Here is a 27,806-nt window from a genome sequence, read left to right on the forward strand (position 1 = left end):
GTTTACACATAATTCTACGTCAGTTCTTTGTTTGTTAACGCAATGTCTTCAGTACTACTAAATTTGTAGGTTGTTGTAGGAAAAATTTTATTGAGTCAAAGAACAAAAGATTATCTTTGAATTGTCAAAATGCCTGAACAGAAGGTAAAACTATATTTTCCCTTAAGTTCTAACGTAACAACATAATGGCAAACTCGTACTTCCCGTCCAAATATACACTTTATCCGTAGATTTTAAGGCTACAGGATGTCTGGCGTACTTGCAATAAAATACGAGCTGCGATATTCCGTGTTGGATTTAACTTGTGGGATTATTATAAACCCTTAGATCCTGAGAATAATTGTTTAATTTCAGGTATAATTACATAAATTATACTTCACTTTTTTCGTTTATGCATATGCATATGCGTGTATACATGTTTTACCAAATCATTTACACAATGTTATACATATTTTGCTATATTTTCATTATATCTATACTAAATTTGATATGAATTTACATGTACAAGATATCCCATTCGAATATCTGCTAAAGTATTGACGATAGAAAAATAATGTTTTATTAATACTTATAGATATTTGTCAACAACATTTGTAACATATACATATGAATGGAAAGTAGAGATGAAAAAACATGGTTCAATTCTTAGCATTCGATTATCGTTACGAATAAGTGGAAATTAACTACTATACAGTAGTTAATTGTAGTTAAAATAAATCATTGACATGACCGCAGTTTTCGGAAAAGGTAGAGAAAATTACCGACAAGCAGTACAATGATTTGTAAATATTATTCTAATTTACGATATCTATATCGTAATGTCATTTATCGTTGCGTATTATGTCGACGTCAAAAGTATCTATTTACAGAGGAATGTTAACCCAACACCGTTGGGTTTATAGAATGTTACAATTATAGTATTAGTAACTTAAAATCAGAATATTAATACCTGCAAGATTGAAAAACAATGTATTCTTCGGTCCACGGATTCGCGAATACAATTGAGAAGACGTTGGTATATTTACTATACATACCATGCATTTTTACACTAAGAGTTGAGTGACAGTGACTTCGTTCGCCGTTTTGAATTTTGTTAGTATGCACAGCGGAAAATGTGCCAAAATCCATATTTTTGTTTTGTATGTTTTATTTTCCTACAAGACAACCTTTAATAATAGAAGACAGGTAAATTTGGCACAATTGCCACTATTGGATCAGATGTTTGGTGTCCCATCAGCATCAGTGGTGGTTTAATATGTGGTGTGGACTAATCAACATGCTGAGTGCCACACAGATGCCCATAAAAGTTTCACAAAATCAAAATACCTTATTTAATAATACAAAAACAGAAAAAACAAAGTTTATCTCATACCTCGTACAATAAAATTTAGTTTACTTAACACATTATGAAATTTATCTCGGATGAAATAGCAAGCCGCACATTTTTGTAATAAACATCTGTTTTAACTCACTTTAAAGTTCTTACTAAAATTTATCTTAGTATTTATTTATTTAGATAAGTTCTGACTAAGATTTTGAGTGTTGTAATAAACATTTCTAGTACTATGACTATATGCATTTATATTGAGCAATACAGTACAGCATTGTGAGTTAATCTTGTCATATGATTCGAATAAGTTAATAGATTGTAGTAAAAATTGATTTTGAAGTTTGGTAAAAATTTTGTGTCAGTCGTATATGACCAACACGGCACTCAAAATGTTAATGTGTATATCATCGGTCTATATTTCTTTATAGGACTCTCTAGTGGTAAAGGTATGAAGGTTTCAACCAAAACTTATGGTTATTTTTAAAAAATGTTGACCTTAAAATGAGACTATGTATGAATGTGGTTTCAGCACAATGGTAGTTTGAACTACTATGTCAATTGATGAATAAAAAGAAATTGCCGTATTGAGTTTCTGCCAAGATCATGAGATTCGACAGCTTTAGATTTCAAAATATCTCTTAAACTAATAGCTTTTTTATTGTAAAGGTCAATACTTTTTCATAGAAAATCTTGAGTTGCACCTAATAATGTTACAAGAAATATATGATTCGCAGATATTCGACTAGATTGATTTAAAGAGGATACCCTGAATCTGTAGATACTTATCTCTTCATAGTAATGCAAATGAGAAATGAGTGCAATCATGTATACAGTTCATATCCTATGTTTTCCATTATACGTGTAATATTTAATTCAATTTCCACATTGAATACTCTATGAACTTAAAATATACTTTGTAGTTATGTATACTTTATACAATTTTTTAGTTGTAATAAACATAAACTTAATTTATCATTGAATTTTATGCCAATATTTCTTTACATTATGCTTCAATATGAAATTATTTTTATAGCTGGTTTCAATTATGACTCTTAAAATTGATGACAGAATTAAATATGCAGAGAATTTTAGTTTCCATTTTTTATGAATTTATATTTTGTATATCGACATTTTTCCTGAAGTATAAATTAAACGTATATAAAGTTCTATACGTATTTTCATTTAAATGTGTTATACTGTTACATATGTTATTGAAGTACTAAATTTAATATTTGGTATATATAACATCTGATCTTATATTATGTAATATAATATTATTATTAATATGCAGAGTCGAAGTTTATTTCTGTGTTGGCTGGTCCATTGAAAGATACAATTGGTTTATCTGACAAAGAAATCGATGATTTAGCTGATTATTTTCGTGTTCAGGATGGACGAATACTTTACACACAGTTTTGCACAATTATTCATGACAATGGTATGAATACTTTATCTATGAGATGTTTATTAATATTTTTAAATAATTTTATACAAAAATACGCTATTAAGACGAGAGCTTTTTAAATGAAACGTTGTTTAAAATATAAGTGAATTTTCATAGAATGCAGTGTAGCACTTTTCAATATATCTACCATTAACTGAAAACTAAAAGTACTTAACTGAAATGAATGAATTAAAAGGAAGTGAAAGAAAATAAAATAAAATGCATGGAATCTCAATTGTTTAGACTGTAGTTTATCATGCAACCGTTGTAACAACCACTGTACAAGTTGGAAACCACTGAGGAGTTACTGGGTATCCCAAAATATTTGTATAGATTTTAACGTTAATTTCTCAAATAACGGTGAAGTAGTAACGACAAACATTTAAGTCTTAATTTATGCATGTTAGTCCCTACATTTTGCTGTACATTTCATTTAAAAAACGGTTGCTTCAATAGTATATTTCCATTACCAGCAAATAATAGATAGCCGAAAATTCTCGTGAAAAATTTCGGGGGCACTATAGCGTGTTTAAGAAGAAAAGAATTCGTGGTTGACCGCTATACCTGACCCGGTACCGTTAAGTGAACTACACAATTTGGGCGAAATTCATTTCCTTATATACAAACCTTTATCTCTTCAGCTGTATATTTCACTCCTAGTCATAGATATCTATTCTTTAACTAAAGTGTTGTATAACATAATATATAACGGTAATATTATATAACATACGTGCATAAGTGATCACTACTTTTATTATAGTACCTGAATTCGATAAGAACAAACCGCTAGTAACTGGCCTAGAATGGGAAGATCCCGAACACGTGAATCGATTAAGTCCAACGGAATATCGAAAATTATGTATTATCCTTACGGAAATTGCTGTTTTTGTAAACAAAAGACGGCTTGTTTTACGACCCTATTTCCAAGATTACGAATTGGTGCGTGAAACAGATTACATTTTCAATTTATGGAATAAGAAGGAAAATACAATTATATTACAAATTAAGAATCCTGATTTCAAAAGAAAAAATATATTCATTTAAACATTAGTATTCAAAATAATATTAACAATCATTCGGATTTTCTTTTTAAAATTTTAATTAATTTTCCATGAATCTATGTTGTAAATTGTTTTTACATACATACTTCGTTCTTATAAAAATGAACACCTTATATTATATTACCAAAATTATCATTGACCTTTTTACAATGTGATTATTGTTCTTCTGTTAGTTTTATTCATTACATTAAATATTCTGTATGAAGAAATAATATCAAAATTATTATATTTTCTAGTATTCATTATTGGTAATCCTAATTTGATGTTATTCATATCATTTATAGATCACTAGTATGAGCAGAATGTAGTAGAACAACAATTTTATTAAGCTTAATCTTAGTGTGTAGTTCAGTCTCAATCATTTTTTAATTTACTTTTTTTATTTATCGTCACTTTTCTTTCATTAATTTGTGAATATGTGATCTATTAGAAGTATTCTGGTTAGAAGCATAGAAGTTATCTGTTTATTACTAAAAATATCTTAGCTATGCTATCTATACTCATTATAGTGAAAGAGTAGGTTTGAACAAATAAATTATAATAAATCAGATTTAAATTGTTGCTTATAGATCGCAAAGAATTCTGGGACAGTAACATTTGCACATTTTGGACGAATTTTAAAGTTCCTCGGCATTGTACTTGCCTGCAATGAATATTCTTTACTTGTAAAACGATTTGCCAAAGATGCCTACACAGTTAATTACATAGCCTTCTTGCAAGCGGTTGATGAAATTCAGACATACTTGGATAAACATGGAATGTTATCTCTTGGCGGAGTAATATTTTATATATTTTTGTAGCATTAGTACATTGCATATCGATTATTTTATGCTATTGTGTAGCACAGCGTTGATTTAAAACACACTAAACATGTGGATTTTCTTCATATCAATTCTTTTTTAGTTCTAAAACTAATTGACTTAATACTTCAATTAATTTTTATTCTTTGTATTCAAAATTTAAATTATATTTAACATACGATTCCATGCAACAAACAACACTTTTTGTATTTAAATGGAATGATAATAAAATGTGTTCAGTATATATGTACATATATTGGAAGAATAAGATTTTAAATAATATTTAAATTAAAGAAATAATACAGAGAAGACCATATCTGGACGTAATTGTTAGATTGTATCGAGTTATAGTTTTAAAACTTTACAGGAGATTAGAAACTTTAGAACTATACGTAATTTTTTTATTGTATATGAAGAATACATTACTCTATTGTTTCAATGTGTCACAGGGTACTAGACATTGTTACTTATATGAAATAAAAGATAAAATGGAATTTCATTTTTACAATCATACTACATAGTACATTACATTACAGCATGTTATAAAATATATAATGTGTCTCGCATTATATTACAAGAATAAGATGTGGACATTATATTATTTTTTTTTATATCTTTATTACATTATTACTAGATTATTTGCATTATTATATTAAAAATTATTTAAGTACCAAAAAGAGTGAAAAATTTGATTTGGAAAACATGTAAAATGTCATTCTTTAGAAAAAGTGGACTTACTATACTCTGGTCCTGGAATCCAGATACGTATAAACTTTTTAACATTCATATACTTCTACTTTTTCACAAAGTTAGACGATATTTGCTACAATAAGGACAAATACGCAAAATTTCAGTATAATTTGAAGTACTTTTAATAACAAGTATATTTAATTTAATGAAATATAGTATTGTTTCAATTCAATTGGAATACATTATTAAGAATAATATGGAAAGTTTTATGTTATGATAGTGGTTTGTTGGCTGGCCAGATGGTTTTTGTAATTTTTCTTTCAAAGGAAAAGCCTTACGAAATTTTTATTAGTATCAAATATAAGGGGAAATCACATGAAAGGATACCACAAAAAAAATCAATGCTATTTGTTCTTGATACGTGTTTATTTAAAGGATAAGTAACCTAGCATGTTCAAAAGTTCCCAGTCAGTTTCTATTATAAGTTTGTAAAAGGTCAATAAGTGTTTACATTCAAATTGCTGAAATGCAAACTTAGTTCGAAAGACATGTGTCGAAGTATGCAAAATTGTGATAGAATTGTCGTTAAAGGGAAAGTTGTCTCGTGAAATTGCTTCAACATTGTCTATCAGGAAAACTACAGTAAACGATGAAATAGATATCTTGCAGGGCATGGCGTGTAAGATCCTGGAAGATCGCTAAAGGAATAGAATAATATATAATAATAAATCACTAATAGAATAGATATCACACCTTTTGGGGATGGCTATCGTATAATGTTGTCAAACAACTCCATACACTGACCACAATTTCTAGACATGAATTTTGTAGAATATCTTGAACATAAAATAAAAGTACAATGCTAAAAAATATGCAGAAGAGGACTAAGTGATCACTGATTAAAAGAATATTGTCAAATTTTAGTATATTTTTATAGTTTTCTTATATTCTTCTTCTTCGTTTTTGTTCCATTGTTAATAAATAAATGTAAATTATTTTACTTTATCTTAATAAGAAGTGTAATTTTCTAACATAAAATTGAACAAATGTTGTTTATTTATCATTTCCTTTCTGTTGAAATTATACGAGACTATATTTATTTAACCCCTTCGACCCGAGTTTCTTCTATTTGGATCTTCTTCCTTTTTCTTTTTAGAAATCGATATTATTTACTTTGAGGTGATTGCATATGTATCGATCTTGAACATTGTGTGTTAATATTTAAAACATACATGCGATCTAACAGTCCTTTTGAGTGGGACATATACAGTTTATCCCACGAGCTGTGTCCACTTGAATATCTTGGTTATTTCAAACAATACGAGAAAATGTTACTTACAGAAGTTGTAGGGTTTAAGAAACTACATACATAATATGGTATAAATTATATTCTTGCAAGTGGACGCGTAGAGAAGATACAGAGGTTACCTTTGTTTCTTTAAATGGAATGTCCAATTTTTCCGAGTCCAATTTTGGCGTGTTCTGAGTGTAAAAGTAGTAAAGTGTATTTGACCTAAAACTTGCCGTTGCTGAGATATTTGACTGTTTTCATCCTATTACTTTCATTATGGAACATATTCAACGATATGCTCACTACATCATATGTAAACATTGGTAAGCTTTTCATGAAGAACATTCTTCATGAAAGCAGTCAAATATCTCAACAACAGCAAGTTTTAGGACAAATACGCTTTAGTACGTTTATACTCAGAATACGCCAATCTATCGAAATCGAGCATAAAATATTGGACATTTCATTTAAAAAAACAAAGGTGACCTCTATATCTTCTCTACGCCTCCACTTGCAAGAATATAATTTATATCATATTATGTAGTTTCTTAAACCCTACAACTTCTGTAAGTAACATTTTCTCGTATTGTTTGAACTAACCAAGATATTCAAGTGGACACAGCTCGTGGGACACACTCTGTATATACAGGGTGTTTACGCTAATACTAACCAGAGTTTCTCTTGCAAATAGTAAACAATAGAAAAAAATTTTTGCAAGCAATTTAATGGTGTTTGTCATTTTATTATCTGCATTATTTTTTTAGAATGAAGGTAACCTTTAATTTTTTAAATGAAATGCTATGTATTTTTTGTATTATATGAAAGCGTATGCCAAAAAGAATTTATTAGTATACGACATAATGACCTTCAAGGTCACAAAGGTCATTTGACATAGTAGCCAGATTAAGATGTGTGCTCCCACTCTACTCTAACTTTCCCTTATACCGCAGTATATCTCCACGCTTCCGCCACGGTCCGGCCTATGTGACGCTTTCCGTCTCCCTGGTGCATGTGTTACATTGTCACGTGACTAACCCGGTACTGGCAGAGAGAGAGAGAGAGAGAGAGAGAGAGAGAGAGAAACTATTTTTTTCCCCTCAATTCGTGCTACCTCTCCTGATCTGGCGACTCTAGAAATGTCACGTGACTGTCTTTGTGGTATCGAAATAAAATAATAAAGAACTAAACGTGTTAAGAAAAAGCTTTCTCCCAAAAGTAGTAAGAAACGTGGGAAAAATGTCCTTTCTAAGGGTACGAATACTAAGGGGCTGAGATATTAGCGAAGAGAGCGGCGCTTTTGATAATCGTACGATGTATGCTTAGCAGTCAATTCTGTTCCCCCATTCCCCGACAGCGAGCATCCCCACGCTTCCGCTACGGCCCGGTCAGCGATGCGTTTCGTCTCTGCCATGCATAGTGCAAAGTGCATGTGTTACAATGTCACGTCACTAATCCAATACTGACAGCGAGAGAGAGAGAGAGAGAGAGAGAGAGAGAGAGAGAGACTTTTTCCCCTCAATTCGAGTTACTTCCTCTGATTTGGCGACTCTGCGGCAGTGATGGGATATTGTGCGGTTTTTTTGCGCATGCGCGACGGTTTTAGCGTCACACTATGGACTGGGAACCCGCTTTTTGTAGCCAAAACTATTGTAGCGTTATTTCAAGGTTTAGTGTTATATTATTATAGGTCTTTGAATTCGTCTTGATACCAGTTAGAATATTATGAAGTAAAAAATATATGTTAATATTTAAAAAATTGAGATGACCTTCATTTTTTATAAAAACGTTTTATAAAACGTTTTTTTGTCAGATCATCGGAAATATTTGAAAAATCGTAATCCGAGCCGTTGCTCAAGATTCGAGGAGGCTGTACATCCAACCGTCCAAATACCGCAAACATTTATTTGTTAAAATTTATATACACGGGAAAGCTGCAGGAAGCTGCACCTAAAATTAACATGCTCTTTTTCAGAATTGTTTAAGCTTTCATATAAAACAAATCCTTTTCTTATCACTCTTAATCATTTTTTTAAAACCCTATTCAAAGTTTGAATTGTTATAAACGTTACGCTGTTTGTATATGGATTACAAAATGTTTAAAACTGGATTACATACTTGAAGTACACCTGCTAGCGCACATAAAACCATCATTGAAACCTGTTTTCCATGTACGACATTTAATTTTATTATTTTGGAACACCATATCTCATCACAGAATCATCTAAACTAGGTAATATTTTGGATTTGAGAGTTTTAAAGGGCTGCCATTTTATTGCAAAAAATTGTTTGAAAACATCAAACTTGAAAAAATTGAATTTTGACCACGAAAAGCGGGTTCCCAGTCCATAGTGCGTCAGTACAGTAAAGGTTTGGGGTACCTTGGTCACCCCGCATAATTTCGCAAAATTTGTTATGATTTGATTTTGAAAAATGAATGTATAACATGTGTATGTCAATCAAATATTAATAGTAATTTACGGAAAATTCGTAGCACGCTTGTCTCGTCGTTTCATCTTGGACTCTTCCGGTACTTTCCCGCCAATAATAGTACCCTACTACATACTTTGTCCACAATGTAGATACGTTACTGTTTTTGGACGCACATGCGCAAAAAAACCACACAATAACCCATTACTGCACTGCTTTGCAGCAGAAGCCGTCCCGTGCCACTGTCTTCAATTGAAAAAAAAAACACAATCGCTGCTTGACAGACCACTTTATAGTTTCCCTCTACATTCGAGCCTCTCGCCCATTCTCCCTATTTACTCCCGACCCACTCAGGAACAAAGTGAATCAGCGTAGGTAGCCTGATCCGAGAAACGGCAGAAGTCGCCCTGGGCCACTGCCGTTTTTCGAGGCAATGCTGTATTTAGTGACGACTTGGAAGTTTTTTGTTAATTTGATGGTATTCCGTAATCTATTTTATATTACTTGTGATGAACGATCGATTATCAAGCTTTCTACTGTATCGTCAAATTTTTCCAGACGATTTTATTAAAAGTGTAAGAAATATTAACTAAGTTTTGATCCGAAGTTTTGGTCTTATTTACTGGACACAAGAAATTTGTGATCATCAGTTTTCGTGCCCCAGTTAAAGGACACTTCAGCTATACACATTACCGTACCATACTTATCACGGATGAGACCAAGAAATCTTACCCATTTCTTGTAAAATGAATCAAATCAAATCAATTTTCGGTAAAATTGAAAATCTAATAGTCCCATCAAACATGCACACTTACCTAATATGAAATAATATTGCTACTTCTTGTTTTTTTTTATATTTTACTTTTCTGCACTTTTTTCGCCGGTTGTTATGTAGGAAGTAGGTTATGTTTGGTGCCTAACGCAAGTATCTACCACCGTCCGGTAATGCAAACATTGATGAAAAATCTTGACACAATCAACGGTCACCGGTAATAAGAAATGTTTTAAAAGTTTGAACTCGATTCCCGGATTCGTTTTAATGTAGAAAATACTTACAAAAACTTATAAATACTTTATTTACTTACCTTCGCTATTCTTTCCATAAACTATATAATATAACTTTTTAATACTTATAATTTTTCATGACGTAGCACAATAAAATCATTATTTTCTATAATGGGAAATGAAAAATTGCATTGTTTCGGGAAATGAGGTTTTTAACTAATAGTTTTTACATCTTAAACAAAAATTATTGTAATATTTTTTATTTATATACAAAGGTAAAACTTAGATTTTATCTTCAAAAATATAGTAATACTAGGTAATTCATGTTATTTTTATTAATTTTCGAAAAATTTGTTTTGTGTTCAGTAACCGGGCGGGGCACGGTAACTTGTAGGTTCACCCCAGGGTTTTTCTCACACCCTTGTTTTTCCAGTATGTACCGAGTAAACACTGTATCTTGACGTGTCTGCGAAAACGCAGTCAGAAGAGATTCCCACGGAGCATTTTGAATCTTGTGACCGTGATATATTTAGTTTCGTTTTACATTTATTTTACGCAAGTGCACGGGGTTTTATATGTTGTTTTATTTGTTGTTAATTATTGTTATCGCTATTGTTATTGTTTTAATTATTACAGTTGATGATATATTACACGAGACTTGTTAACATTCCCGTCATATCACGACGAACATAATTATAAATTGTGAACATTATTTTTGTGACTTTTGAACTGTGAACATTAGTTAGTATTAATTAAGTGGTGCTTATGTATTACACATTCATTAGTATTAATTTGGTGTAAATAGCAGTGTTAATTTTCTGTAAATAATAGTGATAAATTAATTGATATGGCGACCACAAATGTTACTTTAAGTATGCAACAGTCACCGTAAAATATCGTGTAAGCAACAGGACGATTCAAAGAATAAGAGGAAATGCTTCAAATATTCTGAAGATTGAAAACAAAGATAGACGGCAGAAAATACGTCAACGTCTAAGAAGTCCAGTATATTTAGAAATCGACAAACGTTTATATAGCTGGTTTATAGAAAGGAGGACACATGGGGGCCATATACCCGATGCTTTACTTTTGGAAAAGGCATTCGAATTAAAAGAGAGCATACCATCCTGCCGCGACTTCAAAGTAAGCTATGGGTGGCTCGCAAAATTTAAGAGAAAGCATGGTATTCGCTTAATAAGAATTTATTTCCGGGCAAACCGGAGCTGATGAAACTACAGATGAAGACAACAAACAAAATTTAAACTACGATCAGAAGTCGGAACACTATGGCGTACAATTAAATGTCTGCGAAAGAAGCAGATTGAATTCAATTTTCAAAGAATTGGAAGATTTTGCTCCACGTATGCTACCATCCACTCAATTGTATCTCCAGGCATCGAAAATTTCAATTTTTGGGAGCAAGCAGTAAGAAGAAAACGCAGATTTCTACATATGTAACATCGTCAATTATAGGTAGATATTAACTATAAATTTTATTAATTAATAATATTAGTCTTTTATTCATTAATAATATTAGAAAAATGCGATGAATATGTTGGCGAATGTCCCATAAAAAAATAATTCATAATAAAAAAGTTTAAGTTTTGATTTAAAGGCTTGAGCTCACCTCAGTCTTTCATCTTTCCCGAACTCTCCGCGTCTCTTTCTTTCCCATACGCTGTCCTTCTTTGCGTCTGAAACTTCAATCGTTCATTACACAAGTAAATCCAAACCAAAACACTTCGTGTAAAGGTTGACCAAGTTCCCCGGCCCATCCACTTCAGTGATATGAAGGATGGACCAAGTTCCTCTCGCCTATCAAAGTTGTGATATGAAGGATGGACCAAGTTCCTCTCGCCTATCAAAATTGTGATATGATGGATGGATCAAGTTCCTCTTGCCTATAAGGGCTGTGATATCGGGGAGGACCAATTCCCAGAGGCCAATGATTGTTGCACTTACCTAATTCAAACTTTACAACCTAGGGAACTTGGCGTCGACACTGGCACTAGTATTTTGACTTGCATGAGAAAAATTTATATCCGGATAGATAGTATTACTAAAATAACAAATAATTTGCAAACAAATAAATGTATTACCACTTTTAAAATTAATGAAATGAAAAACATAGTATAACATAGTAAAGATAAAAATATACAGAAATTTAAATTAAATAAACATATTTGTAATGAAAAAACAGACTGTTCACCTACTTCTTGTAAATTAAACAATTTAATTAAGTCATTAAACGAGCGAAGTTAGAAATTATTATAATTTTAACAATTCGTTAGATCATAATGATTTCAAAGAATCATTTTTTATGAATGTTTTTAATTCAGAAGAAACCAAATCGAAAGACACAGATACATATGACATTGAATTGACTAAAATTAATGAAGATACGAATATTAATTTTGAATATGAAAATTTAAATGAAAATAATGTACAAAAAATGGACAGAATAATCATGAGAATGCTTCAGAGATTAGTACTGAAGAACATAATGAGCATGCACTTGGGAATGTGGATATAATACATTTTTCTTATGCAAGTCAAAATACTAGTGCCAGCGCCGACGCCAAGTTCCCTAGGTTGTAAAGTTTGAATTAGGTAAGTGCAACAATCATTGGCCTCTGGGAATTGGCCCTTCCCGATATCATAGCCCTTATAGGCAAGAGGAACTTGATCCATCCATCATATCACAATTTTTATAGGCGAGAGAAACTTGGTCCATCCTTCATATCACAACTTTGATAGGCGAGAGGAACTTGGTCCATCCTTCATATCACTGAAGTGGATGGGCCGGGGAACTTGGTCAACCTTTACACGAAGTGTTTTGGTTTGGATATCACGTTATTTTTGTAGGATATTGGCTCTATGCGATACCCCACACCATTTTCTGTAAAGAACTGCATTTTGAAGGCGCAAAAACATAAAATAAAATAATGGAACGAGCTCGCCGAATTTTTGTAGTGTTTTCACTTGAAATGAAATGTCGAGTATGAACTTGCTGCCTCTTCAAATGGCAAAGTTAGAATTCTCGCTGAATCACTTAATAACTTAAGTGTTGTAAGGAATTTTTGAAGTGAAACTTCTTTTGGCAGGGTGTAAGCCTAATTCGCGTCACGGAATTCGCGACACGAAAATGCGGAACGGAAGTGGTGGGGATGGTTAGCCGATTCTAGTCTTAAATTAACGAAATTTTCGAAAGGCTCAACCCAAAGCACATAGGGTATGCCCAACCACATGACGTATGTAGTCTTTTGATGTAGAAAGAAAAAAAAATATTTTTCGGGTTTTTAGATTTTTCCTGTTGGTTTCGATATAAAAGACAGTTGATTCCAAATTTTCAAGTTTCTAGCTTGTCTGGAATTAACATCATCCTCCTATATATATTCCAAGAATTATGCGTTTTTGGCGTATTTATATCTCAAGTTCCAGGCTAGGTAGAAAGTTGATTTTTACATGAGAGTTAGTTGATATTATATCTATCTCACATACAAATTTTGGTTGTCCTCGGTTACCGGGGAGAGCGGCAGTGACGGTGCCAATATGGCTAAAAACCGCTTAACTCTGGTTCGAGATATACTACTCGGCAGCTTAGAGGGAGCAGGAGGGGAACTTGGTTCGCGCGCTGCCGCGCGCGTTAATATAATCGGAATCATATCATATTTGGTTTCATATTCATTAGAAAAATGCCACGAATATGTTGGTGAAAGTCCCATAAAAAAATAATGAAAAATAAAGAAGTTCTCGAGCTTCGCTGTCGTTTTCTACGTTCGGCATTTCACCAAAGAATAGTAGCGTCTCGTCGGCAGCATTTCCCCGCTGTGACTTTGACAAATAACGTATAGGGCACACGAATTACGACGTGTTTACCAGTCGCGGCGGTCTGTAAGAAACGGTAGACTATCGCTGACCTTTTCTACGTTCAGAACTTCATCAAAGAATAGTGCCCCGAGTAGGACAAGACCCGAGCTTCTGACATGTAAACCGGATGTATACTCGACGATGTATAACCCGGATTTACTGTATGTATTGCCTAAAAAAAAATAGTTTTGAATGTTGCTATAATGTTTTTTGTCATAATTATTAATCAGAGGTAGTAGTAATCGTGTAATCAAACAAACGATAAGAGAGCACAAAATAGTGCATACATGTCGCACATATTATTCTACATATGTATTATCAGAAACATTATTGGGTCATATTTACATAATATCTCATCAGATTTTTTTTGTATAGTATTACATGGGTTGGGACATTGTTGTACTTGTTCGTATATATTCGAGGGCTGTTATGAGAACGTCCACGAGTTTAATCAAAATCGCTGATTGTGAGATTTGTGTCATGTTTATTAACAACTCCGATAATTTAGTGAACAAAACATTTATTTCCCTTCTTAATGCGTTAAGTAAGTTGAAAACAGTAAAAATATTAGAAGAATTAAAAAGTGCTATTATAATGTTTTCAACTTATTTAACGCATTAAGAAGGAAAATAAATGTTTAGTAAAAAGAATTAAAAAATGTTATTATATTGTTTGAAATTACAGCTACTTTTTGACATGTTTGCACAAAATCCACAGTCTATATACATATAGTTCGTATAATTTATTTGTTCATCATCATAAATTGCAAAAACTGTATGTTTTTAAATCAAGGATTGGTGTTGTTATGATAATAAATGCGAATAATTTTCATATTTCGGTGTAATTTAATAACTCAAATAGTTATGAAAATTCAAATTAACATGTAAAAGTTGTACTCGAAACGGTTCTTGTATATGTCGATTATGGCTGCGATTCTGATAACGGTTCTAATTTATATTTGAATCTTATTCTATCACGAAGAAAAAATGTTGTGTATAACTCGAGCCAGCATTGATTCTTAATATTATGACGCATCGTGCTTGATAATGTTATACTAAAATATCTTATAAACAATAAGCCAACCAGCAAGCACAATGTATATTCTGAATCGTTACGACCAGCTTTGAATATGTACAGTACTCCATGTCCTTGTTAGTTTACAAAAGACAGAGTTATTAAAGGAAATGAAGGAATAAAAAGATTGAAAATTCTGAGAAAAGAAATTTTTCGACGTGTGTGGTACGTTATTTTCCACTGTGAGACAAAAACGTTGCGTGGCACGGGGAGTTTTCATCGCAAGGGGTTAAAATATTTCGGTGCTTATACTTTATTTATACATAGTTGCTGGAATCGAATGTTGAGTACACATATTTCAGAATACAGAGAATAGCAAAAACATATTGTTTGCGTTTTTCAATTTTGTAATAGAATTGTTGCAAATTATTGTTTTAACTTATTCGAAAGGAAATACTAGATCAGTTTCCTGGTCGAATTATCACAGCGGAACTACCAAAATATCCTCGGCCGGAAATCGGTAAAGTAATACCCAGTAAAGTGTTTCAGAAGCAAACAGTTTTTCATCCGGTGATGGCAGAACCCAAAAGTACCATGCCTTTAAGAGAAATTATTCTACGAGTTCAAAAACACATTCTCGAGAATAGGATCCGTATTTCTGAATTTTTCAAGGTTTACTATGCTTCTTGTCTACCATATATAAGCTTAGTCTATCCACTAACGTGAAATTGTATTATTAATCCTTAAGTAAAATAATGGGGCCGATGCGACCTCACTCTTTATGCTCATAATTATTTAATGTGTAACTATTGATAGTTTAACTACCTGTGAATTTATATCACTATCTCACTACGTTTCTATTTACCATTTCAATGGAGATGAATATTAAATAATTTAACTGAATCATTGCATTTTTAAAGTACATTTTAAAAGTCCACTTAAGGGTTAAATATACACAATATTTTTCTTTCAATTTGGTTGTTTCTGTACATATTTACTCAAAAGTATATGTATATAACTTGTAATGTAAAAATGGTTATAATTGCATCTATGAGTGAATTGGTTTTTCATTTAATACCTATTTTGTTGCACGTGATACTATTATTTGAAATAATATAAAACAAAATTAATTTTATTTTAAATATTTTCTAAACAGATTAGAAAAATTCAAAGTAAAGTTATATGTATGAAACAATTTTCATGTTTAACAGACTAAGCAATACCCCAAATTTAACAAAAGCAATATAGTTCCATAAAATTTGAATATTATTGATATTCGATTATTTGAATTGACACGTTGACTGCCATATCACTCATATTTGAGCGACGGAATTATTTCTTCCGACTTAAAAGTTCATTTTTGCGGAGATGGATTAAGTATGCTAACTTTGCTTATGGTTTGTAAAATGTAAGAAGATTGAAAAAGTAATGAATACCATAAATCTCAACTTCCCGGTTTTCGTTATATTAAATCAAATGCTTCGAACTTATTCAATTTCCATGGTCGTTGAATCGGTGGTCAACATGTTAAAGATGAGTTCAAATTAAATAATTTTATAAGTCACTCTGAACAGAAGCATTTTACAATTAAAATTAATAACAACAGAGATTTGATCCTCTGAACATCGGGAGAGTGACGATTTCACAGTTTAAAAGAGCGTTAGATGGCCTCCAAGTTTCCACTTTGGGACGTTTGTATCTCGCGGAATCGGAAATTGACGCTCTTGTATCTATTTACAAAGATCCAAACGATCCCGACCGTATGTGTTGGCGTACATTTGCAGATGATATCGATCAAGGTATTATCTATTAACAAACCAAATATGTCAAATATCGAACGCGTCTCATTTTAAATTCCCTGGGAAAATATTTTTTCACACTGTATAATCTTTTGCTATTCTACTGCTCTAGTTATATTTTCATCAAAATCGTCTTCATGCCAGCAATAATAATGTACAATACAAAATATGGGTTTCAGTTTAAAAATTCAGAGTTCGTCTGTCTTACGCCTTTTCAAGGTCATCTCAAGGTCGAGCAAATAATAGCTTAATGTGTCCCCTGTGAATGCAATTTCTATTGAAAACTTTTCTTCATATCGTTCATATTTTTCGCGATATTTGCCCTGGGAATTACAAATGGGACACCCGTGTAGAAATTAGTTCAGTAGAAATCAAATTTGAAATTTGTTTTCTTACTTACAAATACATTCCTGAATGCGAATTTAGTGTTTACCATCAAAGAACTGGATAAATTGCCAAATTTAAGAGTCGAATCGCCACCAACTGATATACAACAATTGAATCGGAAAGGGGCGTTGAATTGGCAATGCGAAACAACGGATGCAAGAAACCTTTGTGAAGAAGCATTACAAAAAATTCGATTCCGCATTAATGAAAGAAGAATTTTGATAAAACAGTTTTTTAAAGATTACGATAGGTATGGCTATTTCATTCGTTGTTGTTATTAGGGTGTTGTTCAAATGTAATTATTCATCGTGCAACATGTTGCATGAAACGACTGATCGTATTATCACATACAGTGATTCACGTAAGTGACTACACACGTTTTAAATCAGAATAATTTTTTTACAAATGGACCGGACCACTACAGTTTTTCTGTAAAACAGGAAGGATTTTGGAAAAATTGCTTTTTGTCGGAATCTTGAAAAAGATAATAAAGGCTGCAGTTTACAACTTTTCTATCTGAGCCTGTAATAAGTTACTTTTCTATCTGAGCCTCATATAACTTATTGAACATTCTGAAAATATGTATCTGAAAGTATAAATACGCCTTTTTCAATATATTTAATAGATGTCTTGTTACATGTAGTATAAACTAAAATTAAGTCATTATTTGCAACTATAATATAATAATTGCCAAATTACGCATTACAAAAACCTAAGATATTGGAATTATAATACTTAATACCGTTTTGTCTTTGGAATTTCAAAAAATTTCCTTATAATTAGAGCTTCATATTAGGTAGACCCCTTAACTAATGGTTCATAACTACATGCATTTTTAAAAATGAAACACGTTGAATTGATCTCTACTCGTTATGTGATATTTGTTCCATTACTTTCATGTTTACATTGTTATTATATAAACTTTTATCACTATACCTGTATTATCGTCTGTCTTTAAAACAAGTTCTACTTACTATGTCAAAACCTGAAAAATATTGGAAATATATTTTACAAATGTAACTTCCATTTCACAAGTACAAAGTTTTTAAATGTGGAAGCGTGGAACAATAACTACAGATTATGGCAGCAGGAAAGGAGGGAATCCTTACGGAAAAGGAGATGGAAACAGGGAAGCGTTGGGTCTACTAGTGATTTATCTTCAAGGCAACATAGCAGTCCTAACCGATCCTTTTGCCTTTTAAACGTCGGGGAAATCTTATAAAGATACCTTGGTCTCCGGGGAGAGGGTAAAAGTGTACCATTTTTACTCCCCACAATCCCCAAGGTAGCCCACTCGGGTACGCAGTATGCACGGATGCCCCCAGAACTAGTGATGAACATGATTCTTCTCAATTAGCATCGATTCCTAATAGCAAAGTATGATTGTACGTATAAGCACGTACAAAAGTATCAAAGAGTATCGACTCTTAAATGGTACCTACTCAAAATTATCGATTCCTCATAGGTATATCTTGGATGGGTCGGTATCGATGCTTTCACAATTTTGGACGTAACAATGTTCAAATTGCTATAATGGTATCGAATATGTCAGAGTAATTTTTTCATTCCTTCTGTTTTTCTGACAATCTCACTCTACGTTTCTGTATTTTAAAAGCCGTGTTACATCACGTTCGACTTAGGAATTTCGTTGAAGAACCATACTTAGTTAGAGATGAGAATCTAGTAACGTGTTTGAAAACCAATTTATTAAAATTATCCAGTACTGTCTAAACTTGGAAAAGAATGACTTTGCGTTATGGTAATGTCTGTTCATTCAGGAAGAGTATTTTCTAAAAGTGACGAGATAATTAGTAAAAAACTAAATTGGTTAAAGAACGATATAATAAATATAATAGTATTATTAAATAGTATTAACAAGTAACTTAACTGTGATTATTTTTGTTTATGCGTACAATTCAAAGTACTAAATGTTGAAAATTCTCATAGTTTGTACGAAATATTCGTAAAGTACTGAAACATTTGTTCATGATACCAATATTATTCTGTATTCATTTGGACAAGTGTCAATATCAACTGCCGTTCCGAAGTACTTTCCAATACGCTTCGATTGTTCCATATAAGTATTTGATTGCCGAATTGTTTGAAAATCATGAGAAAGAATTAGATCACTCCCATCACTACCTAAAACTCTTACAAAGGCAACACGAATTCCTCCCTTTCGACAGGCTTGGCTCAGATGCGGGTGTATCTGATTGCAGGTTGAAAGCTTCAGGTAGAAAGTAAGCCCCCGAAGTTTCACGAACACAATTCGTTCCAAGAGATCGTTCGGTCTTAGAGTTGTAAAAATAAAATTTTACAAGCGAGGCCTCGTATATACGTCGAAAGAACCGAGCATTCTGTGGTTCTTCTTCCTTTTCAGTTCGCATTTCGCTTTTCTGATCCGGGTGTTGTTTAACAACGAAAGACTCTGCTTCATTGTTCGAAATTTATATTTTCAGAAGCGAACATTTTTGTTCGAATTTGGAATTGTTCGAACTTCGAGGGTCTACTGCACTATGATAAGGTTACTGATTTAAATATGACAAGAAAGCTTTCTTTTATGGAAATTAAATGTTACAAACTGGCACATTTTCTACTAGAGGCGGTTTTTTATACAATTAATATATCAAGTTTCGTTTTTTAATATCAACCTCTAGCCAGACGAGGAATGTTAAAATGATTTCAATAATCAAGTATACTAAAGTTTATATAACATTATACATAACTGAACATGTTTAAACAGTACTTTGAGCGAAAAATACGTTCAGCGCACCAATTTATCCAAAATTTTTCAATTTATTTTAACAACTGTCTAAGGCAAAATTTAAGTACATTACGCGATAGAAGAGACATTGTTCCTTCAAAAACCATGAAAGAAGAGAAGAGAAGTAGAAATTGCATTATGAAATATTCTCTGAATCGTTCGATGCAAGAAAAAATCGTATAGTTTCTGTTGTTAAAGCAAAAAAAAACTCTTAAATTGAAAATTCCAGTTTTTTTTTTAAATTAATATTGGTTATCGCAATGAAAAATTGGTGTTCACTAATGTAACCAATACAAAAGGAACAAAAACTCTTTTTCCATTTCTTTTTCCTTCAGGAACTAATAATAAACAAGTTTATTAAGTATTTGTATTTATTACATTGTCTTTGACATTGTTAATTCTGCGTGAAATTCCTTCGTGTTGTATTATTAAGAATCTTGGAAAAATGCATAACAAAACACCAAGCATAAAAATGTGCTTGTAGTTTATTGTAGTTTAAAATATAATCAAAATGTCTAAATAATAACAATTTTATTATGCCATTTCCCATCTATTTATTACATATTATTCATGTATTTGTATGTGTTATTGATAGATTGCAGATTTTATGCATTTATGACAAAAATGAATGGGTGAGATATAAAACTATGAAAACATTAGACGAATTTAAGAATGTTCTGACACCATTTTCGACTTATTAAAATTATCAAAAGAAGGAATACATTTTAGTTTAACTTTTTTTCCGTAGAAGTAATTTCAAAAGTTCTTCTTTTGCATAAAAATCCCCAATTTAGTTTGCTAATAAGATTGTATAATGACGTGTTGTATTTTTGATAGTAATATATTCTTATTATATAATATAAAAAAGCATATATTTAAAACGCATAAATATCTACAGTATAGTTGAATCATCAACTGTAAAAAAGCGGTGCACCGCACTCGCTAAAATTAATACATTCTGTGATATTGTGTTTGTTATTTTTCTTATTTATACTTTAACTACCGAAGGACTTACGTAGGCTTGTAAGGTATTTTTGATTTTTAAAATACTGTTCCGGACTACGACACTTTTCTTTTAGATCCTAAAAGATTTTTATTTTGTGACGCGGCCGAGTCCCTATTTGCAGTTAACAATTCTATTATAAAATGGAATGTTAGTATTGATAGTATACTCTTTGTTATTACAGAAAGAGAAGGATGTTATGTATTTTCATGAAAGTTGGGATATTGTAATAACTGAAGGTGACATACGATATTTTTTCACACGAACCTTCAATTTTTTTCATTTGTTATTGAATGAAGAATTATAGAAAGAATGAAAATATACTAATCCACTACTAATCCAATAAGAAAATAAGTGGCATTTTTCTAATGAAAATGATACCAAATATGACATAATTCCGATGATAAGTAAATACTTGTGTAATGAACGATGAAAGTTACTTCCCATTGCGATCATATTAACGGAAAATTAGTATAACCTGACTAGGTCTACCCGACTCGGACTAGGCGACCGAGGTTTTTCGAGCTTCTTGGCCCCTCATGGGGTATAGCCCGCGGAAGTGGTGATAATTCCGCGACCTTTATCATCCAGGCCTCGACGACATATGTATATCGCTAATTCACTGTACTTCGCAATTTCGGGGAATACAATGTTCTCATATGTTAAAAGTAACAGAGAGAGTTAATTAATCGAAGTTATTGTTCCACCTTCGGTATACATAGATTTAATAAGTATGTTGTTAGACTAAGTATAACTATAAGTATGTTGTTAGAAGTATTTTTAACTATCCTTAGAAATAATAAAGGTCACGTGTCACGGTCCCAGCTACGTCAAGTTCTAACCACTGCGGCGGTTTTACTCTCTCAAGAAGAAGAGTTTGCCTTGGAGAAAAGATACAACAATGACGTAGGATTCAATTATATTTGGTTTTTGAAAGAGATTGAATCGAAACCAATTGAACCACCGCTGTACAATTCTGTGTTAGAAGAGAAAAAGAGACTCAATTCTGAAAGACCTCCTCCTGAAGTTGATGCAAATGAAACAAATATTGTTCTAATTCTTGCTAAAATTAAAGCAAAAGTTGTACGAGAAAGAATAAAAGTAATTCTGCATATTCATACCGCTAGACTTTCATCGTAATTAACAGTAGAGATTACAACACTGAAAATGTTTTAATTCCTGCCTTTCAAATTATCGATACTTAATTTCGATTTTTTCATATCTACTTCTTTGACCTTTTAAAACTGTTGCATTTATGTTAAAGTTACATAGATTCAATTATACATACATATGTAGAAAGATAACAAGGAAGATATATATCTAAGATATATATCTTAGTAGAGCATACACAGCTTAAAAATATCAGTTTGAATAAGCCACAATTCTTGAAATCGTTTAACATTTACCTACCACTTTTCCGAGTTATACAAGGATTAGGAATTTCAGACCGATATTTTGTTAAGAAAAATTATTTTCAATAAAATATGTACCGACAGATTAACAGTGTTTTTTTCCTGTGGAAAAAAATAGAAAATGTGTGTTACTGAGCCACTAGGACCTATACATGAACATTTTTAATTAATTTTATGTTTTATGTACATTAGAAAAATTTAGATGATATTATGTTGAATATTTTGTAAAAGTATGGGAAAGTAAAATATGTTATTTTCGTACACTTTGAAATCTTTATTCAATACTTATTTGAAGGATCACTGTGCACGAATAGTTTTTGAAGTCTTAAAATCTTTACGCAAAATCCCATTTACAAAAATTATTTAATGAAATTCAAAATAAGACAGAAGTTCATTTCAATGGCTAGAAGATTCTTTATAGTAAGGATAAAATAGAAATATTATTCATTCAAAGCAATGCTATGAGACATAACAATTTTAAATGCCAATGTATTTGTTGTCTTTGATCTAATGCGTAACTTTTTGCATGTTTTTGTACAAAGGTTATCGAATTCATGCGTCAGTACGATCCTAAAAACGAATTTTCTATAAAAAGGACACAATTTATACAAGGACTTGATCAACTACGGTGTAATTTAACTTGCACTGAAATGATGACACTGTCAAAAGTTTTTCAATCACCTTTGAGGTATGAAACTTTGTATTTTAATTTGGAAAACCATAAATCATAGATTTGAATAACCCATGGCCTAATTATATAATGTTAGTACAACCGACTCGAGTTACCTCTTAGTGCACTTCAAAGTTGATTTTCTCGAAAACAAGGAGTTGAACAAAATTTTTACGCGATAATACCTTGTATGTTAGATAAGTTTCATGCATGAATAATAGTAAACGTGTATCATGATTTAACTGCAGACATTGAAATATGTATAAAAATTATGAAGGTGAAAGCAAAAGAAGAATTTGACATAATATAATAATTAGACTGCGGATCTTTATGCATTTAAGGCTTATGAAAATTTTCAAAAAATGCTACAATATAAAATTCAATAGAATTTAGTACGATTTTTATTTGTTTTGCTCCTACAAAGGCTGTTCCCATGAAAAATAGGATTTTATTTCACCCCACTTCCTCAAAAATTTGTCTATAAAAATTGCAATTTGCATAAACAAATCAGCAGGCTAATAATAATCAATTTATCAGCTCAGAGTCAAAATCAATCGTGTAATTAAATATGTAGGGTTTCACAAAAGTGTTGTATTTTCTTGAAATGGACGATTCCTGAGCTCATTTGAAGTAACTTTTTTCTTTGTGAAAATGTTCTCCGCGGCTTTGTTAACGAGTTATTAACGAAAAACGCAGACTCCACTTTCTATAGCCAAAATACAATTTTTCAAGTTTGCTATAAATTTGCTATAATTTTTTCTTACTATAAAGTGATAACCCTTTAAAACTCCCAAATCCAAAATATTATCCAGTTTAGATGATTCTGTAATGAGATATGGCGTCCAAAGTAAAAATCATAAGATTCAAAGTAAAATTAAACGTCTTATACAGGGTGTTTCGTAAATGGATGGCAAAACTTTAGGAATAGATTCCTAATGCTTAGAGAAGAAAAAAAGTTATATCAACATAGGTCCGGAAAAGATTAGTTTCTGAGTTATTAAAGTTTTTGTGCCACAATTCTCGTCAGATCGTTTAAAGGCATCAACAATGTTTTTGAAGTAATCGTCGGTCTATGTTTACGTTATCAAGGTATGTTATTCTTGTTTATAATTTATACATTATTTGGGGGCGTGTTCGGAGCTCAATGAGACGACGAGCTGAGGCTTGTATTGAGACAAGCTGCGAGAAGATACGAGATGTGACGAGAATTGTGGCACAAAAACTTTAATAACTCAGAAACTAATTATTTCCGGACCTATGATAATATAATTTATTTTTTATCTTCTCTAAGCAATAGGAATCTATTCCTAAAGTTTTGCCATCCATTTACGAAACACCCTGTATATCAATTATAGAATATTGGAAAACAGGTTTCAATGATGGTTTTATGTGCGCTAGCAGGTGTACTTCAAGTATGTAATCCAGTTTTAAGCATTTTGTAATCCATATACAAACAGCGTAACGTTCATAACAATTCAAACTTTGAGTAGGGTTTTAAAAAAATGATTAAGAGTGATAAGAAAAGGATTTGTTTTATATGAAAGCTTAAACAATTCTGAAGAAGAGCATGTAAATTTTAGGTGCACCTTCCTGCAGCTTTCCCGTGTATATAAATTTTAACAAATAGATGCTTGCGGTATTTGGACGCTTGGATGTACAGCCCTCCTCGAAGCTTGAGCAACGGCTCGGATTAAGATTTTTCAAATATTTACGATGATCTGACAAAAAAATGTTTCCAATAAAAGTTGATCAGTATTCACTTTTCTACAAACCTCAATATAAAAAATTTAGAAAATTCTTTTTTTATAAAAAATGAAGGTCATCTCAATTTTTTAAATATTAACTTATATTTTTTACTGCATAATATTCTAACTGGTATCAAGCCGAATTCAAAGACCTATAATAATATAACATTAAACCTTGAAATAACGCTACAATAGTTCTGGCTACAAAAAGCGGGTTCCCAGCCCATAGTACGTTGGCATTGGCCTAGCTGAAATCCGTCAGTTGTATGTAGCTGCGCTGTGATCGGTCCGTGTTTTTTGTTAATAACTCCTTAACGAAGCTGTGTAGAACATTTTCGTAAAGGAAAAAGTTACTTAAAATAAGTTCACAAATCATCCCTTTCAAGGAAGGATTTTTGGGACACCTCGTAGAATCGAGGCAATTGGAATTGAAAGATGATTTGTTAAAGAGTTTGTAATTTTAAAGATCTAATTATGTGGATTACGCAAAATTCGGAGACGCCGTTGAGGAAGCTGTTGCCACAGGAAGTTTAGAACGAGCACCTCTCTTGGTGCCTGTGCAGCATGTCCCCTCAGAAGCTTCACCCAAAACATTCTTGAACTTCGAGGAGAGGCATATGGTTACGACCGCGATCATCAAATTGTCCATAATACAGGAGCCGAACCTTGAAGAGCTGTTCAAGGTCGGTATAAATATTCAAAACATATAGTGTACAGGGTGATTCAGCTAAGTATGCAACCTTAATAAATTATTATTTGCAAACTATTTTGTACTACCTCTGTCTCATAGTAATAGTAGTAGTTGATGAATTGAATTTACCCCACAATAATAGTAGCACAAGAAAATAAATATAGAAGCAACATTTATTATAAAAAAACTAGATTATAGTAAACAATAAATTAAAAATATTACTCCTAATTTTTATTTTGAGTGTTTAGATAGTTTCTGGATTTTTCAATAATTTCGTTACTGCATTTTAAACTTGTAGGTAGGACCCCTTGGCTGCGAAGCTTTGCTTTCCCTATATGCATGAGCTTAAAATTATTGAATAATCGCAACTCGATCTTTGCTTGAAAACTTTTTTCACCTTACTTTTACAATGGATTGATATTCAACTGACATAAAACAATTGATTTCGATCAGCGGATGAAATTAGAAAAATAGTTCTAATTCGTAATAATTAGTTTAACCTAAAAATTGAAAGATGTGTCATGAACCATTGATTTTGATTGAAGGCTTCGCAATTTTGCGCTACAACATAACACAGCTGCATTCGCCAATAAATTCCCGTTTAAATATTTACTTGCTACAATTATTATGGGACAGAGGGAGTCTATGATAAAATGGTTGGAACGGAAGTTGTACGATTTTAACAGTTGCATACAATGTAATAATTGATTTTTTTTTGTTTTGCTTTTTTATCGAGATATGAAGGTCACCTTGAGTTTCTTTATCGTAAAGGGTAAATAGTCTTCTGGCTGAAGAGATAATTGAATCCTGAATTAGAAACTAGAAGGGTATATGGGATTAAAAACTAATATGCAAACATGTATGAGCAAGAAACGTATCATTTTGAGATGAAAAAAAAAAGAATAACAAAAGTTTTAAGGGGGATTCTCGTGTAACAGATTAAAAAATAGAAAAATCTTTTTTTACATAAATCGGAGGTACAACATTTCAAAAATATGTTCTCCAAGTCTAAAAGCTTAATTGTAAAAAATGAAGATTTGAAGATTTGATGATTGGTGAAGATTTTACAGCTTGTTTAGTGAGGAACGTTCGAACGCTTCTCGTTATACATATCTTGGACATACACTAAACGCATTTTTCTCGAAATACATTTTCAAAACTGGCATATACAATAACTTACAAATTAATCAACTGATTAATTTCGGCCGAAGCTTATTCAATTCGTTACAAATTTCTCGAGGAACTGAACCACAATTTCAACTTAATTTCTTATTCCTAATATTTTTTTCTTATTTCTTTTTTCTTTTTTTTTTCTCTTGTTCTTAATTTTCCTATAAAAAAATTTCCTTCAAAAAATCCATAACTTTTGTAATTCCCTACATATTTTTTTAAATGTTGGTTCAGTATCAGCGTAAGTATTCAAACTTTAAGATAATTCTTCATTTATTGTTTTCAGATAACTGTGACACTTGCTACACTGTACGCCAATATTAGCTACTTCGTAACAAGGTTTACAGGAGTGTAATAATTGTGACGAAATTAATAAAACATTAAATCAAAAAATATTTTTCTTTGAAGTTTCCTATTTGTATTGCAAAACGTTTTACTCTATGATAATAGTTTTTGTAAAAAAAATTGCAAAAATCACTTATTTTTGTACTTGTTACACGAAAATCTACCCCGAGAGGAAGTTAAACAAATAATATACAATTGTTTTCTCGTTGTAGGATTTCGACAAAGAAAATATTGGAACAATTTCGAAGGAGTGCTTAATTAAAGCTCTTTCGATTAGACGTATGTTACAGTTAATAAGTACCAGAGAATTGGATGTTGTGCACAAATGCTTTTCCATTGAAAGAGGTGGCCATTTAGAAATTAATTATCGAGATTTTTTACGAGCTCTGCATCTCATGCGAGAAAATAGAAAACACGTTCCCTTCTAAATAATTCCAGCATTATAGTGTTACGTAAAATAAAATGTTGATTTCTTAAGAAAAATGTACTACAAAGTATCCAAAATGAAAATTTTCTAATTATTTAACGATTTCAATAAAATATGTATGTATATAAAGATCTTAAGATGTTTGAATGCTTTACAAAATTATTTTGTGTATTATTCTGAAACTACTTTAAATTAAAAATTTCATCCTACCGTCCATGCAAACGGAAGTTATCGTCTCGAAGTGAGAACAAAATGTCAGAAATGTATTATATTCTATATTGCATGCACATCGTGAGATATTTGCATTTTGTGATACTTGTTCCATTATGTAGACAAATTTACAGATTAAAAACGAAATTATTCTAAATCTATCTTATAGAACAGAAAATATTTCTACTAAAATAAAAAAATGTACTATAAATACTTATTACAGCGTACTGTAGCATTTACTATTTTTACTA

General features: G+C 31.6%; 1 protein-coding gene across 1 annotated transcript; it reads left to right on the top strand.

The window, feature by feature from the left end:
* Nucleotides 1–120: 120 nt before the first annotated feature.
* LOC143356146 (uncharacterized) lies at nucleotides 121–27,772 on the top strand (the record flags this gene model as incomplete). Its single annotated transcript, XM_076791592.1, has 12 exons — nucleotides 121–144; nucleotides 231–354; nucleotides 2,622–2,768; nucleotides 3,535–3,713; nucleotides 4,405–4,611; nucleotides 15,383–15,604; nucleotides 16,539–16,731; nucleotides 17,158–17,368; nucleotides 21,680–21,986; nucleotides 22,840–22,985; nucleotides 25,179–25,395; nucleotides 27,131–27,772. Coding segments are annotated over 12 exons (2,193 nt in total), but the record flags the coding sequence as incomplete, so codon positions are not given.
* Between the last annotated feature and the right edge of the window lie 34 nt (nucleotides 27,773–27,806).

This window comes from Halictus rubicundus, chromosome 8, assembly GCF_050948215.1.
Source record: "Halictus rubicundus isolate RS-2024b chromosome 8, iyHalRubi1_principal, whole genome shotgun sequence".
NCBI lineage: Eukaryota > Metazoa > Arthropoda > Insecta > Hymenoptera > Halictidae > Halictus > Halictus rubicundus.